The sequence below is a fragment of the Elephas maximus genome, chromosome 4, assembly GCF_024166365.1.
Source record: "Elephas maximus indicus isolate mEleMax1 chromosome 4, mEleMax1 primary haplotype, whole genome shotgun sequence".
Lineage (NCBI taxonomy): Eukaryota > Metazoa > Chordata > Mammalia > Proboscidea > Elephantidae > Elephas > Elephas maximus.
Window position 1 is genome coordinate 39,751,735 of NC_064822.1, and position 22,512 is coordinate 39,774,246.

Genomic DNA, 22,512 nt, shown 5'->3' on the forward strand with positions numbered 1-22,512 from the left:
TATCCGAGGCTTCTTTCCCTTCCATATGAAGTTGGTGATTTGTTTCTCCGTCACATTAAAAAATGTCATTGGAATTTGGATCGGAAGTGCATTGTATGTGTAGATGGCTTTTGGTAGAATAGACATTTTTACTATGTTAAGTCTTCCTATCCATGAGCAAGGTATGTTTTTCCACTTAAGTAGGTCCTTTTTAGTTTCTTACACTAGTACTTTGTAGTTTTCTTTGTATAGGTCTTTTACATCTTTGGTAAGATTTATTCCTAAGTATTTTATCTTCTTGGGGGCTACTGTGAATGGTATTGATTTGGTGATTTCCTCTTCGATGTTCTTTTTGTTGATGTAGAGGAATCCAAGTGATTTTTGTATGTTTATCTTATAACCTGAGACTCTGCCAAACTCTTCTATTAGTTTCAGTAGTTTTCTTGAGGATTCCTTAGGGTTTTCTGTGTATAAGATCATGTCATCTGCAAATAGAGATAATTTTACTTCGTCCTTGCAATCCGGATGCCCTTTATTTCTTTGTCTAGCCTAATTTTCTGGCTAGGACCTCTAGCACAATGTTGAATAAGAGCGGTGATAAAGGGCATTCTTGTCTGCTTCCCGTTCTCAAGGGAAATGCTTTCAGGTTCTCTCCATTTAGAGTGATGTTGGCTGTTGGCTTTGTATTGATGCCCTTTATTATGTTGAGGAATTTTCCTTCAATTCCTGTTTTGCTGAGAGTTTTTATCATAAATGGGTGTTGGACTTTGTCAAATGCCTTTTCTGCACCAATTGATAAGATCATGTGGTTTTTGTCTTTGTTTTATTTATATGGTGGATTACATTAATGGTTTTTCTAATATTAAACCAGCCTTGCATAAAAAAAAAAGAAATTTATTTATTTATTTATTTTATTACCTGGTATAAATCCCACTTGGTCATGGTGGATTATTTTTTTGATATGTTGTTGAATTCTATTGGCTAGAATTTTGTTGAGGATTTTTGCATCTGTGTTCATGAGAGATATAGGTCTCTAATTTTCTTTTTTTGTGATGTCTTTACCTGGTTTTGGTATCAGGGAAATGGTGGCTTCATAGAATGAGTTGGGTAGTATTCCGTCATTTTCTATGCTTTGAAATACCTTCAGTAGTAGTGGTGTTAACTCCTCTCTGAAAGTTTGGTAGAACTCTGCAGTAAAGCCATCCGGGCCAGGGCTTTTTTCTGTTGGGAGTTTTTTGATTACCTTTTCAATCTCTTTTTTTGTTATGGGTCTATTTAGTTGTTCTACTTCTGATTGTGTTAGTTTAGGTAGGTAGTGTTTTTCCAGGAATTCATCCATTTCTTCTAGGTTTGCAAATTTGTTAGAGTACAATTTTTCATAATAATCTGATATGATTCTTTTAATTTCAGTTGGGTCTGTTGTGATATGGCCCATCCCGTTTCTTATTCAGGTTATTTGGTTCCTTTCCTGTATTTCTTTAGTGAGTCTGGCCAATGGTTTATCAATTTTGTTAATTTTTTCAAAGAACCAGCTTTTGGCTTTGTTAATTCTTTCCATTGTTTTTCTGTTCTCTAATTTTTTTTTTTTTTGTAATTCATTTAGTTCAGCTCTAATTTTTATTATTTGTTTTCTTCTAGTGACTGATGGATTCTTTTGTTGCTCACTTTTTATTTGTTCAAGATGAATGGACAGTTCTCTGATTTTGGCTCTTTCTTCTTTTTGTATGTGTGCATTTATCGATATAAATTGACCTCTGAGCACTGCTTTTGCTGTGTCCCAGAGGTTTTGATAGGAAGTATTTTCATTCTCTTTGCATTCTATGAATTTCTTTATTCCCTCCTTAATGTCTTCTATAACCCAGTCTTTTTTCAGGAGGGTATTGTTCAGTTTCCAAGTATTTGATTTCTTTTCCCTAATTTTTCTGTTATTGATTTCTACTTTTATGGCCTTGTGGTCTGAGAAGATGCTTTGTAATATTTCGATGTTTTGGATTCTGCAAAGGTTTGTTTTATGACCTAATATGTGGTCTATTCTAGAGAATGTTCCATGTGCGCTAGAAAAAAAAGTATACTTTGCAGCAGTTGGGTGGAGAGTTCTGTATAAGTCAATGAGGTCAAGTTGGTTGATTGTTCTAATTAGGTCTTCCGTGTCTCTGTTGAGCTTCTTACTGGATGTCCTGTCCTTCTCCGAAAGTGGTGTGTTGAAGTCTCCTACTATAATTGTGGAGGTGTCTATCTCACTTTTCAGTTCTCTTAAAATTTGATTTATGTATCTTGCAGCCCTGTCATTGGGTGCATATATATTTAATATGGTTATATCTTCCTAGTCAATTGTCCCTTTTATCATTATGTAGTGTCCTTCTTTATCCTTTGTGGTGGATTTAACTTTAAAGTCTATTTTGTCAGAAATTAATATTGCTACTGCTGCTCTTTTTTGCTTATTGTTTGCGTGATATATTTTTTTCCATCCTTTGAGTTTTAGTTTGTTTGTGTCTCTAAGTCTAAGGTGTGTCTCTTGTAGGCAGCATATAGATGGATGGTGTTTCTTTATCCAGTCTGAGACTCTCTGTTTCTTTATTGGTGCATCTAGTCCATTTACATTCAGCGTAATTATAGATAAGTATGTGTTTAGTGTTGGAAGATTTAATTCTTATTTTTCCCCTGCTTACTTCAGCTTTAAGACATCCATTGGGATCAGAGCTTGCCATACATGGATGGTGCATGTTGTGTACTTAGGGCTCAGGTCTAAATTTTTTAGAAAAAAAAAATATATTTTTTTGTTTTTCTTTTTAAATATAGTTTTTATTTTGTTTTTCCCTCTCCAGGAACATGATGATTAGTATACATATAGTCCCAGACTTAAGATACATTTGAGATACAGCAAATAACGGTTACGATTGTCCTTTTTTTTTTTTGCACATCTTATCGTTAGTAATACGTTTCAGCATATAGTTTGCTGATGTTAGCACGCTCAAGTCTTCACTTGCAGATGTTCAATCTTATGATTTAGTGTTCAAAACACTGTCGAATTTATCAGGTACTGATAATAAAAGACGATAATAACAAAAACTAAAATAAAAAAAAGAGGTATTCTACTTACATCAAAGCCAAATTACAACAGAGTCATTGGAATGGAACCGCGTTGTAAATAGGGAACTAACTGGATTTTATTTATTTCTATTCTTATCTCTGGTGGGTTTTAAAACATGCAGAGCTTAAAGAATGAGGTTAATCTGGTTTTAGCTCAGGAGATAGTTAGGTAACAAACTTTTTACCTCTTCCAGTATGTCAGTTATATTAATACTGAACCCTGCACCACAACACAAGTTAAACTGTGACTACGGAAGTATATTTGATCTCTTCTCAACTGCTAAGTGCACTTGCAGTGTTTTGGAGACTGAAAACCCTGGTTTTGTTTTGCAGGAACCAAATCAGCAATAGGAAGTCACTATGACTTATGCTAAATCAGTAACTAATAATTAAGACAAAAATAGGAGTACCTGATTTTTAAGAGTAAAATATATGACTTCTATTTTCACCTGGTGCAATGTATAATTAATTCTTCTTTTTTTTTTTTAAGGGCGTATCAAGAAGAAACCTTGTGAATATATTTTGCATGCAAAAGTGTTATGTTAAAAAGACACATAAAAAGGCAAAGCCTTCATTGCAACATTTCCTTTCAGGACATACGAGTGTGAGGTGGAAAAACAGTGCAACACAGACCTATGTTTTAATTCCTCTTCTGCCAATTTTAAATTGTGTGGCTTGGGTAGTGTGAGCCTGTTTTATAAACTGGGACTCATGATATTTATCTTTGAGGATCACTACTAGAAAACCTACCATGTATTTGGCTTTTTTTCACCCAGGGCTTCTTTTTCTCACATTTTTTAAAACGAAAGAAGTATACTTTGTAGCTATTTTGAGAATAGTGTAAGATTAAAGTCACTCATCTCCAAGTGACAATAGCAAGAGAGAAGGGAGGGGGAGAGAAAGAGAGGATTTAACTACTGTAGGTCCTTGATGCAGAACCTCCTCTTAAATCTTAAGTCGTTTTCCAGCCCTGAAGTGATTAGTGATAAAATGAACACAATTTCTTGAGCACTTTCTGCAAGGCATGGCCTTTAGACCTCAATATGAAAATAGTGCTCATTTTGAGTTAACCTGCCTTTGGGAAGGAACTTGTAGCAATGAAGCCACCTGGGTCAAATGCTCAAACATGTGTATAAAATGCTGTAAAGTTCTACAGTCCCCAAAAGTCTAATTAAATTCTCTGAAAGAATATTTCTTGAAGGGATGGGGGGACAAGACGAAAGGGAACAGAATGTGAGAGTGAGAGTGTGAAAAGGGAAAGAGAGGAAGCCAAACAGCTACGGGGAGGGGATGAATCATTGAATTTCTCCTCAAGTTTAATAATTTATTGGCATTAATCTATGACATTATCTTAATGAGAAGACACCCTTGGAATGCTCAGAAGTGTAGTTTATTAATAAAACAGTTTTTCAATAGTTTTTTTTTTATATGTTAAGCTATATATTGCATGGGGCACACAAAAGAATATTCATTTATCTGAAATGAAATCTAAATGTGTAAGGGAGGGTATGGAATTCTAGAGGGATTTGGGGATTTATCAGTTTAGTCAAGGTCACTTGTGCTTACTGGGGGGTTTGGTTAGATGGACAATGAATGTCATTGCTGATCTCTCTCTTTACCTCCCTGACCTAACTTCAGCACTTTTAAAAGTTCACTTAGTGCACCCTTGGTTAATAGATGTCTGACCTCTGAAAGCAATGTTTGATGACTGGATACCGAGAGAATTTATAGTGATACCCTTGCCCAGATAGTAAATTGGTGCTACTCAAACACTGTATTTGAAGAGATAACACATTTACTCCACTGCATGAAGCAGAACAAAGTGATTTTCTTCCAAGACTCCAGCCAGTAGATCTACTTTGCTGGTTTATATAACTTCACTGATTTGCAATTTGAATTTTGTGTATTGATGCTAAGAAACAGTACAAGTTCTAATATTGTCTTCTCACGTAACCAACAGTTGTAGTTGCTCACCTGATAACTATGGACCCCTGTGTGCATCCAAATACAATGACTGTGAAGAGGGCTCTAAGGAGCGCTGTGTCCATGGCATCTGTGAGGACTTAGTCCGAGAGCAGGCTGGAAAGGTGGGTCCCTTCCCTAAAGGCAACTCCTAGAGGGTGCCAAGGTTAATAATGCTTCATCCTGTGGTGATTGTATAGGTAGCCCCCTAATTATGACAGAGTTCTCTTTTGAAGACTACATTTTAAGTTCTGAGGTAAAAAAGTCAATTCTGAGGTAAGTTGAATACATCATTTTATTTTTTAGTTTTCACTATTACTGGCTTTTATTATCAGTATCTTTATAAATCTGATCTTTATTTGTCTTTGGGGGTTGGAAACATTACATATAAACTTACAGATAATGATAACATCAGCAAATTACATGTTACAACATTGTATTAGTACATATTACTAGTGATAAGATATACAAAAAAAAAAAAAAGGACTGTCATAAATACAGTTCGTTGTAACTCTCAAACGTCGTAAGTTTAGAACTGCCTGTATAACAAGCACTACCCTGTGCAGCTACAAAGGTGAAGGAGACACTTTTTGCCCTTCGCAGGACACAGCTGAGGAGAGGAGATAAGAGTTGTACTTAAGCAGAAAAGTAGACCCAGACGTTAAGGTTTGATTATGTAAAATACCACTTTTATTATTCTTCGTGAATCTGTGAGATGTGCCTCCTCTTGGCCTTGTGAGCTTTAACAGCGATGAGATGTGAAGATAGAGAAGGCCTTGTCTTGTTAATGCAGTTTTAAGGAGTCTGGATTTTTTCTGGTCCCTGAACCCCTGCGAATGCCACAGACACTATAAACCCACTTCCCTCAGTGTTCTCCCTCCCTCTGCTCTGGGTTCACAACCTTGACTCCTGACCCTCAGGGTGGCCCAGCCTCTGCAAGCTTGGCCCTGCCTAGGAGCTTCCATTCTTTGAGTTCTATTTTTTTTTTATCCGTATGATGGAAAATGGTTCTTTTCCAATCACAGGGTTGGGTAGGGGAGAGAGAGACTTTGAAAAAACAAACAAAATTGATTTTCCAAAGTCTGTGCCTACATGGGTGTTTTCTTCTCTAAAAACACAGCAGGCTGAGTTGATTGACTTTAATTATATTGACTTAACAGTTCTCGATTGTTGTTGCTTTTTCCCTGGCGTTGCTGGGGCAAATTATAGGTTTCTCTTACTCTGGAATAAAGGTGCTGCCCTTTTTGCATGGTCTTGTGTAGATGCTTAAGCCGCTCAATTGGTCTTATGGAAATGAACGTTAGACGATAAACAGTTTGGGTCTTGGTGAGATTTTCAAAGTCCTTTTAGTTTTGCTGCTTTTTGCTCATTTTCTTGATTGTTTTATCCACACTGCTGTCATCCTGCCAGCCCAAGTACAGCTGCATCTGTGATGCTGGATGGGAGTCTCTGCCAAACAGAACCGCCTGCACGTTGGACATAGACGAGTGCAGCCTCTCGCCTGCGCCTTGCTCACCACTTGTGCAGTGTTTCAACACTCTAGGCTCTTTCTATTGTGGGACCTGTCCATCAGGTATGTGGGCTCATTCATACCCAGCCAGAGCAGATGTTCTTGGTGCCACGGGCCAGGCCCTCAGCCTCTGCATGCCAGGCAGGCAAGGTGCCAGAACCAATTTCCTTCCACTACCAATGGATGAGGAGCCCTGGTAGTATAGTGGTTAAGAGCTCAGCTGTTAACCAAGAGGTTGGCAGTTCAAATCTACCAGCCACTCCCTGGTAGCCCTGTGGGACAGTTTTACTCTGTCCTATAGGGTTGCTATGAGTCAGAACCAACTCGACGGCACCTAACACCACCACCACCACCAATGGATGATAAGACCATTCTTAGGAGGTATTCAAATCCAGTTTCATGTCCTGTTTCACTTAAGCCTGGAGGCTTAAAGAGGTGAGATAACTTGCCCAAGGTCACATAGCTAATAAGTAGCCAGGATTCAATGCTTTCTTACTGCTGTAACAATTAAAAAAAAAAAAAAAGTAGGAGATTTATCAAATCTGTTAGAGTCAAACTTTGGGGTAGGGTTGGCCATTGAGTTTGTGAAGTCAAACATTTCATTGCAATGGCCACCATTGACTAGACTTGAGATCAGAGACATGTCCTCTTGTCCCACTTTTCATAGGAACAGTTGTTTGTAAACCTGGGTAAATTATTTGACCTTCCAGTGTTTCTGCTAGAGTCCAGGAGTTCTCTCTCACCTGTGTATGTGTGCTAGAATAGTCTGTGGCCTTCTTGTAAATAGCGATAGTCAGCTCCGTCCCATACCTACAGAGGCCGAATCTCCAGGGGAAGCCATGTGCTGAGTCTCTGAAAATATGGACTGTGGACTCAGAGACTGCCTGGGTTTGAGCCCAAACTTCATCCCTTACTATATGAGATTGTCAGTCTTCCCCTCAACGCATATCTGTAGAGCACCTACTGTGAGCAAGGTTCTGTGCTGGGTAAGCAATTAATAAGACATGGACCATAGCCTCAGGGAGTTTACAAGGCCTGCCTGCATACCCTGGGTGTTCTTAAAAAAATGGAGCACAAAGAGAATATAATAATAGCAGCCATTCTTCTATGAAAATGTCATTAAGGCAATGTGCTAAGCAATTTTATTATAATTCAAGAAATGGCCAGAATGGTAGGAATTATAATTCCCAAAACCCAGTGCCATCGAGTCAATTCCGACTCATAGATTCCCATTTTAAATATGAGAACTAGAGGCTTAAAGAGGTTAAATAACTTGCCCAAGGTCATATAGCTTATAAGTAGCCAGGATTCAAACCCAGGTCTGGCTTACTCTGGAGTCTGAGCTGAACTGCTGAATATGCTATTACTCCATCCTGCCAAGGAAAACCTAGAGAGAAATTGAAAAAGCAATTAAAGACTTTTTTCCCTCCTAGTTCTCAGGGACAAGTGAAATTTGCAAATAATAATATTCTTGAAGATAATTTGCTAGTCATAACCTTTAAAAACTAAAAATTGGAAAAATAAATTATTTAAATTATAGGATGGGAAATGTGTTCTGAAATTCTTTTTTGTTGGGGAGAAAAAAGAGAAATAAATGAATGCTTGTTTTCCTATTAATCACCTTATTTTCCCCAACTAAGCACCACTTCTTTCTTTTTTTCATCTAAGTAGTATATGCAGCTATAAAATATAAAGAAACTACAAAAAAATATGAAAAAAAAATTCACAGTCTTATCACTCAGAGGACCACCATTAACATTTGGGCGCATTTCCTTCAGTTATTTGTATTTTTCCGTGCATTCATTTCTTCACCAACATGTGATCATTTTCTGATATAGATTCCTAGATGGCAACTCTATTTAGATCAAAGGATATAAATATTTTATAGGCTTTGACACGTTTTAAACATAACCCTGGTGGTATAGTGGTTAAGAGCTAGCTGTTAACCAAAAGGTTGGCAGTTTGAATCCACCAGGCGCTCCTTGGAAACTCTATGGAGCAGTTCTACTCTGTCTTATAGTGTTGCTAAGAGCCGGTTATGAGAGTACCCATTTTCCTACCAAGAACTGGATTCTAAAAATTTAAAAAAAAGTTTTTTTTTTTTTTTTTTGCCGGTCTGGTGGGTATTGTTTGTTACCTTTTAATCTATAGTTCGTTGAGTTAAGCAGGTTTTATATGTGTTTGACTTTTGCATTTCTTTGTTTTTTGACTTGTCTATTGGAAACCCTGGTGGTGCGGCGGTTAAGAGCTATATCTGCTAATCTAAAGGTTGGCAGTTCTAATCCACCAGGTGCTCCTTGGAAACCCTATGGAGCAGTTATACCCTGTCCTATAAGGGCACTATGAGTTGGAATTGACTCCACAGCAATGGGTTTGTTTTGGGTTTGTTATAGAGCTAATGTTTCAGATCTTCCTATTTTTCTAGGCTGGCAAGGAGATGGACTCAATTGCCAAGATATCAATGAATGTGAGATAAATAATGGCGGCTGTTCTGCGGTTCCACCTGTTGAATGTGTGAATACACTTGGATCTTACCACTGTCAGGACTGTCCACCAGGTATGACACCGCATTTCCCAATACTTTAAAAGATAAAACATATAATTGAGAAACAGGGTCTTTTGTTCCATTTCAAATATGATTCCTGACTAAGGAGAAAAACTGAAGTTTACTTAAGTCATGGATTTGGGGTACATTAATATAGCTATAGTATAAGTAAGAAATAAAAAACATTTTCAATATTAATAAAAAACAATAACCTTTATAAGTTTTGAAATAGTCTATTGAGATAACGTAAAATTTGAAAGCAAAATTTGAAAATTTTTCTCTGTCTGTGATCACTGATCTACTGCTACATTTATTTCCACACATAATTTATTACAATAGTACACTCTTGAGATGTTTTACATATGAAATTTACTAAATAACAGTCATGCCAGTAGGCATACAACACATGTTAGTTTCCCTTCTCTTATGGAATGAAGTCATTACTGCTATTCTCTAACCTAAATCTAGTTGCTATCCGAGAAGTTCAGAGAGTTCTTAGGTATAAACTGAAACCCTGTATGTGTTAATAATGTGAAACAACAGTACTTTGGACTTCTCCAGTAATTTAGCTCTAAGAATCTCATAGTCACTGTAATTAAAAAATGTCAAGTTCCTTAGTGTCAGCACTTCTGAAGTCTACCCATAGTTTTATATATCTATTTTCATGAGAAACAAAACAGAATATTAGCTCTGAAATCAAGCTCCTAATTCTTGTTGTTCTTGTTATTCATTAGGGGATTTTAATTGTTTATGACACTTTATATTTACATGTTCTGTTTTGATGAAGAAGATCTCTGATTTATCTGGTTCATGTTACTTGATTCACAGATTGTTTCTCCTCATGTATTGTTGACATTGTTCCTCATTGCCTCTGCTCTTGCTCTCATCAGGGTACCAGGGCAATGGGAGAGTGTGCACACTCATAGACATCTGCTCTGTCGACAATGGAGGCTGCCACACACATGCTTCATGCTCCTGGGTTCTAGGTAATGCTCATCTCTCCTTCTGGTTGTGGATATTTTAGTGTGATCCTCTAGAACAAATTAAAAGTTTTAAAAATACAACCCTCTATCCTCAAAGTTCTTATTTTGATCTTCCAACAAAAAGTTAATCCTTGTTATAAATCTATATATTTAAATTATTTTTTAACGGAAAAGGCTGTGCTCTTTAATGATCTGCTGTAATTGAGGAATTATTCCTCAGAGTGATTAACTTATGACTATATACCAACAATCAGGAAGGAGAAAGGGTCAAGGACATGGCACTTCCTTTAAGAACTCTTCCATTTCCACACCATTGGCTAGAACTAAGCCACATGGCCACACCTATCTGCAAGGGAGGCTGGTAAATATAGTCCTTTTTCGAGGAAACCACGAATCCAGCTAAAAATAAGAAGTTGTTGTTAGTTGCCATGGAGTGGATGCCACTGCTAAAAAAGTGAAAAATGAATCTATGGTGACAACTGGCAGTGTCTGCAACATTGTGTTAAAGGGGATTCACCTCCTAGGTTTTTTTTTTTTTTTTTTTAATATATTGTTAATTTTTCTCCCAAAAATATTATATCAATTTATATGATCACTAACAGTATATGAAACTATTGCTTTACCTCATCTTTGAAAATAGTGAATACTCTTATTATTTTTCATCTTGACGAACTTTATAGGCAAGAAGTAGTTTTCAATTATACCCATTCCTCACTTATTGACATGGTCATTATCTGAAAATTGGTATTATGCAAAAATGGAGGATGACCACATCGAATCACAAAATATTATGTGGAACACATATGTCCCTCTGGACCTGAGAGGTGGAAAATGTAGGTGGGTGCCATATGTCCCACTGGTCATGAATGTGCATTAATGTGCAAAATAGTTGAATAGATTTTTTTTTTTTTTGCTATTGTCACAAATGCAAAATGCCAGATAATGAAATACTCGGTAAGTGAGTAGTGACCTAAAAACTCATTGCCATCAAGTTGATTCCAACTCTTAGCGACCCTATGGGACAGAGTAGAACTGCCCCATATGGTTTCCAAGGAGTGGCTGGTGGATTCGAACTGCCAACCTTTTAGTTAGCAGCCAAACTCTTAACCACTGGACCACCAGGCCTCCCAGTGAGGAGTAAACCCACCAAACCAAACCCACTGCCGTCGAGTCGATTCCAACTCATAGTGACCCTATAGGACAGAGTGGAACTGCTCCACAGAGTTTCCAAGGAGCATCTGGTGGATTTGAACTGCTGACTTCTTGATTAGCAGCTGTAGCACTTAACCACTACGTCACCAGGGTTTACCAAGGAGTGAGGAGTTGGTGTATTTAATTTGCACTTTTTGATTACTATTGACCAGTGATTAATTCTTTTCACATTTTTACTGACCATTTGTTATTTTCCCATTTGCTAATGTCTTTGCTCATTTTGGGGGGCTTAATCTTTTTCTTACTGATTTGTAAAATTTCATTATGCAACTCATTAACTGTCTTATGTTTTGTTAAGGGCTTTTCCTGGCATTTAGTTTTTCTTTTAATTTTGTGGTGGTCTTTTTGATTCTGAAGTTCAAATTTTTAATACAGTCAAAAAGATCAATTTTTTCTCTTATGGTTTTTCCCTTGAGTATCATATTTACAAGGCCTTTCCTACTGAATACTTTTAAAAAAAGAGTTGAATGCATTTTCTTCTATACTTTTATAGGTTTTTTTTTTAAACATTGAAATCTTTGATCTTTTTAGGATCAATTTTTATCTACAGCATCAAGTAGAGATTTAGCTTGATTTCTTTCCTAAAGGGGTGGACCCAATTCAACCTACGGAGTAATGTATTATACCTCTTGCTTTTTCAAAATGCCACCTTTATTTTTTACTGACTTGTCATATATGTGAATACGTGTGTGTATGTGTATAAATCTGTGAGTGTGTGCATACTTGCGACTATTTAACTAATCATGAAGTGATCAACAGCAGTGGATACTGGAGACAGAGTGCTTGGGTTTCTCTCTTGGCTCCTTCCTCTTTTAGCTGTGTGTCGTTGGTCAAGATATTTAGCCTCTCCATGTTTTAGTTTCTTCATCTGTAAAATGAGGATGATAAGAGCACCTATTTCATAGGGCTCTTGAAAGGATTACCTGAGACCAGATATGTAATGTATTTGCACAGATACCGTTATAAGAATAACACCTTTTTTATAGAGAAGACAGTCACCTTAAGAAGTAGCACTTTATGTACTTCTGGGTTGATCCTCTTTGTTCCAACCTGTAAGCTTACCCCAGGAGCCTTTAAAAAATTCCAGGCAAAACTGTAGCAGCATTGGAAGGTTATTTACCCTATTTTTTCTCATAAACATTTCTTTAAAGAAGCCATTAATTATAAAGAACAATTTCTAGGAAATCATTTATTAGAAAAAAAAAAAAAAAAGATACGTGTCTTAGTCATCTAGTGCTGGTGTAACAGAAATGCCACAAGTGGATGGCTTTAACAAAGAGAAATTTATTTCCTCACAGTAAAATAGGTTTAAAGTCCAAATTCAGGGTGTCAGCTCCTGGGTAAGGCTTTCTCTCTCTATCAGCTCTGGAGGAAGGTCCTCGTCCTCAATTTTCCACTGGTCGAGGAGCTTCTCAGCGCCGGGACCCTAGGTCCAAAGGATGCGCTCTGCTCCTGGTGCTGAGTGGCATGAGGTCCCCCCCTCACTGCTTGCTTCTCTCTTTTATATATCAAGAGGCTGCCTCAAGACACAATCCAATCTTATAGATTGAGTCCTGCCGCACTAACACAACCACCACCCATCCTCCTTATTAACATCATAAATGTTACAACAGGATTTACAACATATAGGAAAATCACACAATACCGGGAATCATGTTACAACATATAGGAAAATCAAACAATACCGGGAATCATGGCCCAGTGAAATTTGATACACACATTTTTTGGGGGGACATAATTCAATCCATGACAATACCTGTGTATTTTGTTCTTATTAATCTCTCTGCTTTATTTATTATTATCACTTCACTCTATACTCTAGCAAATAATATAAGCTGAAGTTGTGAAAAAGACCTGTATTATCATCTGATTATACTGCATACCTGTCATATTACATGATTTTTTCTACTTGTTTCTTAAATCTTCAGCAAGGCTTCCTACTCATCTTCAACATTTTTGCTGACAGAAGAATGCACTTAAATTAGTTTTCATATTGATTTCCATGTATTATTTTAATAATCTTACAGTAGTAGGAATATTATACATTTGTTCAGTGATACATGACTTTTGCTATTAAGCACTCTAACAGATTGGGTAAATTTAGTGAGATTTTGTAAAATACAAGGACTAGTATTTTTTATTAAAAAAAAAACTGTAGAGATACCATTTTTACCTTGTATAAATTATACACTTACACTGGGGTTCATAGTTAATACCCATTGCCACTGAGTCAATTCCAACTCATAGAGACCCTATAGGACTGACCAGAACTGCACCATAGGATTTCCAAAAAGCAGCTGGTGGATTCGAACTGCCGACCCTTTTGTTAGCAGCCAAGCTATTAACCCATGTGTCAAATAGAGTCAAACTTTCAATTTGTTTGACCAAATTCTTTTCCTATCTGATTAGGCTATCATTGTTTTTGCCTTGTAATGTGGTGATGGACAGCCACAAAGGTATGGGAGAAGTGTTGTTGATGCCTCTGATTCATTTCATGATGGTTAGCCTGATTAAAATTAGACAGTATGCAATCTGCATATCCATTTAACTGGGAACATGAAAACTGCCCATGTGAACTATAATTTTTGCAATATGTTGTAGGCACTTTATGCATGAGGGTGCTGCTGGCTCCGCTGCCTCCATTATATTCTAGTTGTGTGTCCTTGGTCAAGACTTGTAATCTCTCTGTGCTTCATTTTCCTCATCTGTAAAAGGAGGATTACAATAATACCTGTTTATAGGGCTCTTGAGCGGGTTCAAAGGAGCCCTGGTGGTGCAGTGGTAAAGTGCTTGGCTGCTAACCTAAAGGTCAGTGTTTCCAACCCTACAGTCACTCCATGAGAGAAAGTTGTGGCAGTTTGTGTCCGTAAACATCTACAGCCTTGGAAACCCAAAGTAGGCAGTTCTACTTTGTCCTACAGGGTTACTATGAGTTGGAATCGACTCAAAGACAATGGTTTCTTTTGGTAGAGGATTAAATCAGTCAATGTATGTAATGTGCTTGCAACAATATCATCATTAGCAGAAGAATACTCTCTTTTGCTGCTCTCAACCCCTCTGTGGTGAGGATCTCCTCTCTTCCCTTGGGATACCTCACCTTTATTCACAAGATCATCTGACATATGGACTGACAGCACCAGTGTCGACTGATACATGAAACATTGGAAACATCTAATATCTTTTGTACTTTTAAGATAAAAAAAGGAAAAATAAAGATTCTAACATGTTCTCATCATACCTTATCTTGTCTGCTCCCAGGAGTATGCAGATTTTGGAGATTTTTCTTGTCTTGACAGCAGAACCTGAGTTTAGTTACTTCATCTGGACTGAGGAAGTTTATACTGACACTTCCATTTTTATTTCTGAACAGGTTCCTTGCCTCTCTGTACTTGTCTCCCGGGATATACTGGACATGGTTACGGGCCAAATGGATGTGCACAACTCAGTAATATTTGCCCCAGTCACCCCTGTTTAAATGGACAGTGTGTTGTGAGTCCTTTGTTCTTCCTAAAGAATAGAGTACTTAAGAATAATTTTAGTTTCCATTCCAGGAAATATATTTTCTTATATTATTCATGAATATAAGGTTATGAGTAAGATAAGGAACTCTTGATCACTGTCAGATAAAAGGTAGGTAGTAATTTTAGTTCACAGTAAAAATTAGAGCAAATATTTTTTTTCTCTCAGTAATTTACAAAGTAGTAAACACAACCTACAGTTTGATTCAAGGAAGCCTGACGTCTTAGAAAATACCATTTAAACGTATTCGCCCTATGCTAGCGTACCGGAAGACATACCTATTATGGTTCAACACCTGCTTAAAAATATCGCATAGCACCTCTTGTCTTTATTATTTTAGTTGATTCAAGTTTATTGTCTATCCATTTGTGTATGACATAATGCTTTTTCTTTCCATAGGAAACAGTCTCTGGTTATCTTTGTAAGTGTGATTCAGGCTGGGCTGGTATCAACTGCACAGAAAACATAAATGAGTGTTTGAGCAACCCCTGTTTGAATGGGGGAACTTGTGTTGATGGGGTAAATGCTTTCAGTTGTGAATGCACCAGTGCCTGGACGGGATCTCGCTGTCAGATTCCCCAGCAAGGTAGGTCAGCCTTTTATAGACCACAGATGTTCACAGTTTTAGAGTATTATCCTTTAATGAGTTCTGCAGATTCTTCTCCTAAATCTATTTTCTTGTCCAGTTGCTCCCATTTACGTATTTCAATTGAAGCCAGAAGAACCTTTTCCTCAAAAGAATTAGTATTTGTCATTTTCATTATTTTTTTTTCTGAAAATAAAATATGCTAACGTATTCCCCTTTATAATTTTCTAAGGGAAGGTTTATATAGCAGCCCTTTAATTTCCCTAGAATACTGTACTTAATCGTGTTCCTCTCCTGCTCTAGAATATACAGTGGCTCCCCGTTGCCTGTTAAATGAAGATTGGGCTAATTTTCAATATCGTCTATAACCAAACCTTACCTATCCACCTAACCTTATTTTTTACTAGTTCCCTAAAAACATCCCCCCTCAAGCCAGACATCTGACCCCATGTGCCACCCGAGCGTATTTCTACTGTGTTCATTTATTTGAGACATGTCTCCCCTCTCCAAATTCCTTTCTTCCTTCCCACTCAAATGTATCTATCCCACAGGAGTACATCACTTTCATCTGTCTTCATAAAGCCTTCTCTGACTACTCCACCCCCCACTTTTCCCCTGATTCTGAATCAACACACATTTACTGTTCTTTCACTATGTGTTTAGGACTATGGTAGACCCTGTGGGGAAATATGAAAGTGTAAAATATTGTCTCCACCTCTCATCTGCTTATCTTCCAGTTGAGAAGGCAAGACTAATGCAAAACAGCAGGGAAGATACAAGAAATAAAGATCAGAACTGAATTGTGTGGGGGAAAGTTAAGTAGATAGAAGTGGAGAGAATGAGAGCCAGGGAAAACAGACAGAGTCAGGGGAAGTCATGGAGGAGGGAATGTTGACAGAAAAAGGGGAGAGAGAAGAAGGAATGGTGATGATTTTATCCCCAACATTAACTACTCAGGCTTTTCCAAATATTTCAGCAGCAGGGTTAGAGTTGTCTAGCTTCTTCCTTCTAGGAGTCTCTGAAAAGCGCGGTTCATCTTTTTTTCCTCTGCAGTTTGTGGAGGGTCACTGTCAGGAATTAATGGAACCTTCAGCTACAATAGTCCTGATATTGGTTATGTTCATGATGTTAATTGCTTCTGGGTTATCCGAACTGAAGAAGGAAAGGTAAATGTAGTCTCTCCTGTCCAATTGTACATTTCATTTATATATATGAATATGTCATATGTGTAAATATATTATATACAGTAACCCAGAACCCAGTGCCGTCGAGTCGAGGAAACGGGTTATATGCAGTACATACAATATTTCAACTATCACATATTGAGTACTTACCAAGTAGCAGGCTTTGGGTTAGACATTTCATACACATTTCTCTGACCTTGTACTAACTCTTTGAAATAAGTTACAGCATCCTTATTTTATAGATGAGATAATGGAAACTTAGAGAAGACAGTAATTTTTTAAAACACAGCTTGCAATTGGAATACTTGGATTTCATAGTCAAGTTTTTCCAGTTCCAAAGTTCATGCTTTACTTGTGTGGACAAGCTGGTCATCTAAACTGGGTAACAGGCTGCAAGCCAGTAGTTAATTTGTAAAATTATGTTGTTACTGAGTCGGTAGTGTATAAAAATGATCACTCAGAATTATGTCGATTATACTGGTGACTAATATATTAAGGTAGTATACTTGCTGAATGTCTTTTCTGTGCCAGCTAATATGCTAAGTACTACTTCATATACATTATATTACTATAGTTTTAACTCTGGTAAACCTGAAGGATAGGAGTTATTATCCTAGTTTTGCAAAGAGGAAACTGAGCCTAGAGAAGATGAGAAATTTGTCCAGCTTCATGTGGTTTTGTGAGTAGTATGCAGTGACTTAAACCCAGGCCATTCTACTCCAAAGCCTGGGCTCTTAGCTGCTACATGAACAATCTTCAAAATAACATTTGAGCTTACAGTTTTTAGTGTTTTCTTCCCCAACAGTAATTACTCAGACTTTTCTAAATATTTCTCAAAAAAGTCTTGGACTCAGTAGAATAAAGTACCATATCTGAATAGATAAGGTTTTATCCTGAAATTCTATTAACTTTTTCCAGCTAATTAATATTACAGAGGTCATTGTAAAAGGGTCAGAAAACAATGTTTTTCCCTTGAGAAGGGAGGGTGCTTTGGGGCATGGTGACCCCACAATAGAACAAATTCCAAAATAAATTTCTCGATGGCTATGTTATGTAAAATTCCACTTAATTTCTGTGAATTCTATTTACTGACATTAGGAAACATTTTTCTCTGGAGAAGAAATTCTTATGTTAAAAAATTTTAAAATTTTTACCAGTTTTTAAGAAAATGTATACCATTTTTCTTGATTATTATAATTTTATGTCTTCTTCTTCCCACCATAATATACATAATGTAGGGGAAAATATATACAAATCTGGAAAGTCTAATTCATGGGCACATGTTGGAATTGTTTCAAAGGTGAAAATGAAGCAGCGTTGGGTAACAAATTTAAAAATACCCCAGCATAGAATTTCAAAAATACTGCTGTGATTTTAGGTTATAACAAAATTTAATTCAACAACCTTTTATGGGTTGTTTATTTTAAATGAAGTTGTTAGTATATTATCTTTCAATTATATTAATTATGTTACTAAATTTTAACTCTGAGACACATTTTTGTGTTTATTAACTCCTACTTATACGCTCAGTACTTTTCAAAGTATATGCCTTTTTGGCTAGCACTAATCCAAAAAACACAAAATAATAAATGTTAGTGAGGTTGTGGAGAGACTGGAACAATTATGCACTGCTGGTGAGAATGTAAAATGGTACAAGCACTTTGGAAAATGATTTGGTGCTTCCTTAAAAAGTTAGAAGTACCATACGATCCAGCAATCCCACCCTAGGAATATATCCTAGAGAAGTAAGAGCCATCATATGAATAGACATATGCACACCCATGTTCATTGCAGCATTGTTCACAATAGCAAAAGATGGAAACAACCTACATGCCCATCAACAGACGACTGGATAAACAAACTGTGGTACATACACACAATGGAATACTATGCAACAATAAATAACAAAGATGAATCCACAAAACAACTCACAACATAGATGAATCTGGAGGGCATTATGCTGAGTGGAATTAGTTGCAAAAAGACAACTATTGTATGAGACCATTATTATAAGAACCCAAGAAAAAGTTTAAACACAGAAGAAAGTATTCTTTGATGGTTATGAGGGTGGTGAGGGAGACAAAGGGGAACTCACTAACTAGATAGTAGACAAGGATCAACTTTGGTGAAGGGAAGGAAAACACAATACAGAGAAAGTCAGCGCAACTGGACCAAAGCAAAAGCTAGTAAGTTTCCTAGAGACATTCAAACCCTTTGAGGGACAGAGTAGCTGGAGCTCGGGCCTGGGGACTATAGTTTCAGGGACATCTAGGCCAGTTGGCATAAAAAAGTTTATTTAGAAAATGTTCTGCATCCCACTTTGGTGAGTGGTGTCTGGGGTCTTAAAAGCTTGTGAGCGGCCATTTAAGATGCCTCAATTGGTCTCATCCCACTTGGAGCAAAGGAGAATGAAGAACACCAATGACATATGGAAAATATTAACCCAAGAGACTAAAGGACCACATAAACCAGAGATTCTACCAACCAGAGATTCTACCAACCAGAGACCAGAAGAGCTAGAAGGTGCCCGGCTACCACAACGACCACCCTGACAGGGAACACAACAGACAGTCCCAGATGGAACGGGAGAAAGTGTGGAGCAGAACGCAAATTCACCTAAAAAGACCAGACTTAAAGGTCATACAGAGTGGAGGAACCCCAAAACTAGGCCCCCAGAATCTTTGTTAACCCAGAACTGAAACTATTTCCAGAGCCCACTCTTCAGACAAAGATTAGACAGAACTATAAAACAAAAAACAATGCACGTGAGGAGTGTGCTTCTTAGTTCAATCAGATGCAGGAGATCAAAGGGCAGCTCCTGTCTGGAGGCAGGATGAAAAGGCAGGAAGGGATAGGAACTGATTGAATGGACACAGGGAACCTGGTGCGGAAATGGGGAATATGCTGTCACATTATGGGGATTGCAACTGTCACAAAACAATATGTGTAAAAATTTTTGCATGAGAAAAGCAAACAAACAAAAAAGCAAAGTGTTTACCTTTTTCCTATTCTCAACCTTTGGTATTACTCATTTTGTACAAACAGTTAACACATTTGGCTGCTAAATGAAAGTTTGGAGGTTTAAGTCCATCCAGAGGCCCCTGAGAAAAAAGGCCTGGTGTTGACTTCTGAAAAATCAGCCATTGAAAACTTTATGGAGCACAGTTCTATTATGACACACATGGGTCGCCATAAAGTTGGGATCAACTCAATGGCAATGATATCCACCCACTGAAAATTTTCAGACTTTACACATGCCACAGACAAAGCCTACATCCCAAGTTATCAGTCTGGGCTGGGCATCAGAATTTTGCTGAGAGGTTAATAGACCCCTATGAAATCAGTATAGCTGAGGATTGGTGATGAGCATCTGTGTGTATGATATTTGCTACAGCGATTCCAGTGATAAAGGTATAAATTATTGCAAATGATAATATTAGCTTGATTAACTTAATTCAAGATAAATTTTTCAAATGTCCAATTCATTCACTGGATTTGGAAACATTGTCAGCTACACATTTGAAGTGCCTTTGTTTGATGGACTTGACGGTTTAATGAAATTTAGGAAAATCTATTTCATTAATATTAAGATTGTTGATATATTTTGATATCAGCTAAGTTTGGACCTGGCAATTTTGAAGTCATTTATTATGTAGAATTCCCATATGTATTTGTGGATAACTAGAACATTGTAGATATATCTGTTGAAAGTGACTCAATATGAATATTTCCTAAATAATGGAAGACATACTTTAGAATGAATATGCAAATGAAAAATAATACATTGTGGCCTTTATCTTTTTAGGTCTTGCGCATCACTTTCACTTTTTTCCGATTAGAATCAGTGGACAATTGTCCACATGAGTTTCTACAGATTTATGATGGAGAATCGTCTGCAGGGTACCAGCTTGGGAGATTCTGTGGCTCCAGCCCTCCTCACGAGCTCTTCAGCAGTGACAATGCTCTCTATTTTCATTTCTATTCTGAGCATTTAAGAAATGAGAGAGGCTTCACAGTAAGATGGGAAACACAGCAACCAGGTAAAGCAAAGCGAAATATTAAATTTTCTTGACCCATATTAGGTATTTTGGGATTCAATGATACATATTTTTAAATAAAACAAACCTAAAATGCATTGGAATTTCATTTTTTGTCCAGAGATAATAAAATTAGGATGAAACGGAAGTGACTCAAAAACATAAGACTTAGTGGGTCCCTTATGACATTGCTGAACTGCATTTAACGCAGGGATATTGTTGAGGACGTTGTCCACTCCTTCACTTTGTTATGGTTAGTTGCTTTCGAGTTGCTTCTGACTCATGGCAACCCTACGTGTGCGGAGTAGGGTTGCCAAGGCTGTGACCCGAAAACCAGGCCTGTCTTTCGAGGCGCCTCTGGGTGGGTTTAAACAGCCAACTTTTCAACTAGTAATCAAGGGCTTAACTGTTTGTACTACCCAGGATATTCCTTATGTTGATGACTACCTGATAATTTGTAGTTTTTCTGTTGTTATTTTGTTTTTGGTGCTCTATTATTTGTTTCTTTTTTTCTAACATTTAACTGAGAAAATTAAACATAGATAAAAGTAGAGAGAATAGTCTAAAGAACCCCAACTCATCATCAATAGATCTGTGGATATATTTCTGGTATTTCTCATCTTTTCTTTTTGTCTGTTTAATCTATCCTTGTGTTACATCGGCTTAACTATTGAAGCTTTACTTACAGGAAGTCTTGAAATCTAGTAGTATAAGTCCTGTAACCTTTTCTTTTTACATATGCTAGATCCTTAGGATTTCCATATAAATTTTAGAATCAACTTGTCAATTTTCCACAAAAAATCTGCTGGAATTTTATTGCATTGTATTGAATTGAACTGAAGGGGACAAACCTCTGGACAGGAAAAGTGTCAAAGGATTTGTGAACATTTTTTAAACCATCACACCATTTATTCCTAGCTTGCCAAGGGTTTTTATTTTAAGTGGGATGTTAAAACATATTAAATACTTCTGGCTCTATTGGAGTGATCATATAGTTTTTCTCCTTTCTTCTGTAAATATGGTGAATTACATTGACTGACCTTGAATGTTACCCTAATTTTGCATTCTTCAAATATTTTCCACTGTCTCATGGCATGTTATTCATTTCCTCTATTGAATATATATTTTAGAATTTTTATATTGAAGATTGTGAGATATTAGTAATTTTCTTTTCTTATGATTTCTCTGTCAGTTGTAGATAACGTTGATCTTTTAAAATGAGTTGGAATGTATTCCTTCTTCTTATATCCTCTGGATAATTTGGGTAATTTTGGTAATATATCTTCTGTAAGTATTTGAAAGAATTTACCATAACATTGATTGAACCTGGAATTTTCTTCATGAAAAGACTTTAAATTATAAATTTAATTTCTATTCAGATGTGTTTCTTCTTTTACCCATTTCAGTAAGTATTTTTTTGTTTCAAGAAATTCACTAGAGACCTCAGTCACTTCGTTTTAAACATATTTTAACTATATGAAAGTACTAAAAAGAACTTTCCCGAAGAAGATTTACGTAGTGCTTCACTATTTTTTTTCACTATTTTAATGTATAAAATTATCTGGTTCATTGAAAAAACATAGATGCTGACAGAAGTTCCAGAATTTTTTGAGTTAACATACAGAAACTAATCTCTCTCAAAGCGAAAAAAGTAAATATGCAATCCCACAATGCATCTCTCAGAGTGGCACAAACGGTTAAGTGCTTGGTTACTAACCCAAAGATTGATGGTTTGGATCCACCCAGAGGTGCCACAGACAAAAGGCCTGGTGATCTGCTTCCTTCTTCATGGCCGTGAAAACTCTCGGGATCACAGTTCTACTCCGCAACCATGAGTCAGGCTCTGCTGGGCAGCAGTTGGTATTTATCCCTCAGATAGTTCAGTAAATTATTTTAAATCACATT

The 22,512-nt window shown here is 36.8% G+C and overlaps 1 protein-coding gene across 1 annotated transcript in view; it reads left to right on the forward strand.

Moving 5' to 3' along the window:
* The window catches only part of CUBN (cubilin), a 341,241-nt gene that overhangs the window by 14,299 nt on the left and 304,430 nt on the right, over positions 1–22,512 (forward strand). Inside the window, exons 7-14 of the mRNA XM_049881914.1 lie at positions 5,030–5,156; positions 6,442–6,604; positions 8,967–9,098; positions 9,977–10,072; positions 14,652–14,770; positions 15,200–15,386; positions 16,440–16,552; positions 20,376–20,610. Of these exons, the coding sequence (XP_049737871.1) occupies positions 5,030–5,156; positions 6,442–6,604; positions 8,967–9,098; positions 9,977–10,072; positions 14,652–14,770; positions 15,200–15,386; positions 16,440–16,552; positions 20,376–20,610 (1,172 nt within the window). The remainder of the gene's footprint in view (positions 1–5,029; positions 5,157–6,441; positions 6,605–8,966; positions 9,099–9,976; positions 10,073–14,651; positions 14,771–15,199; positions 15,387–16,439; positions 16,553–20,375; positions 20,611–22,512) is intronic.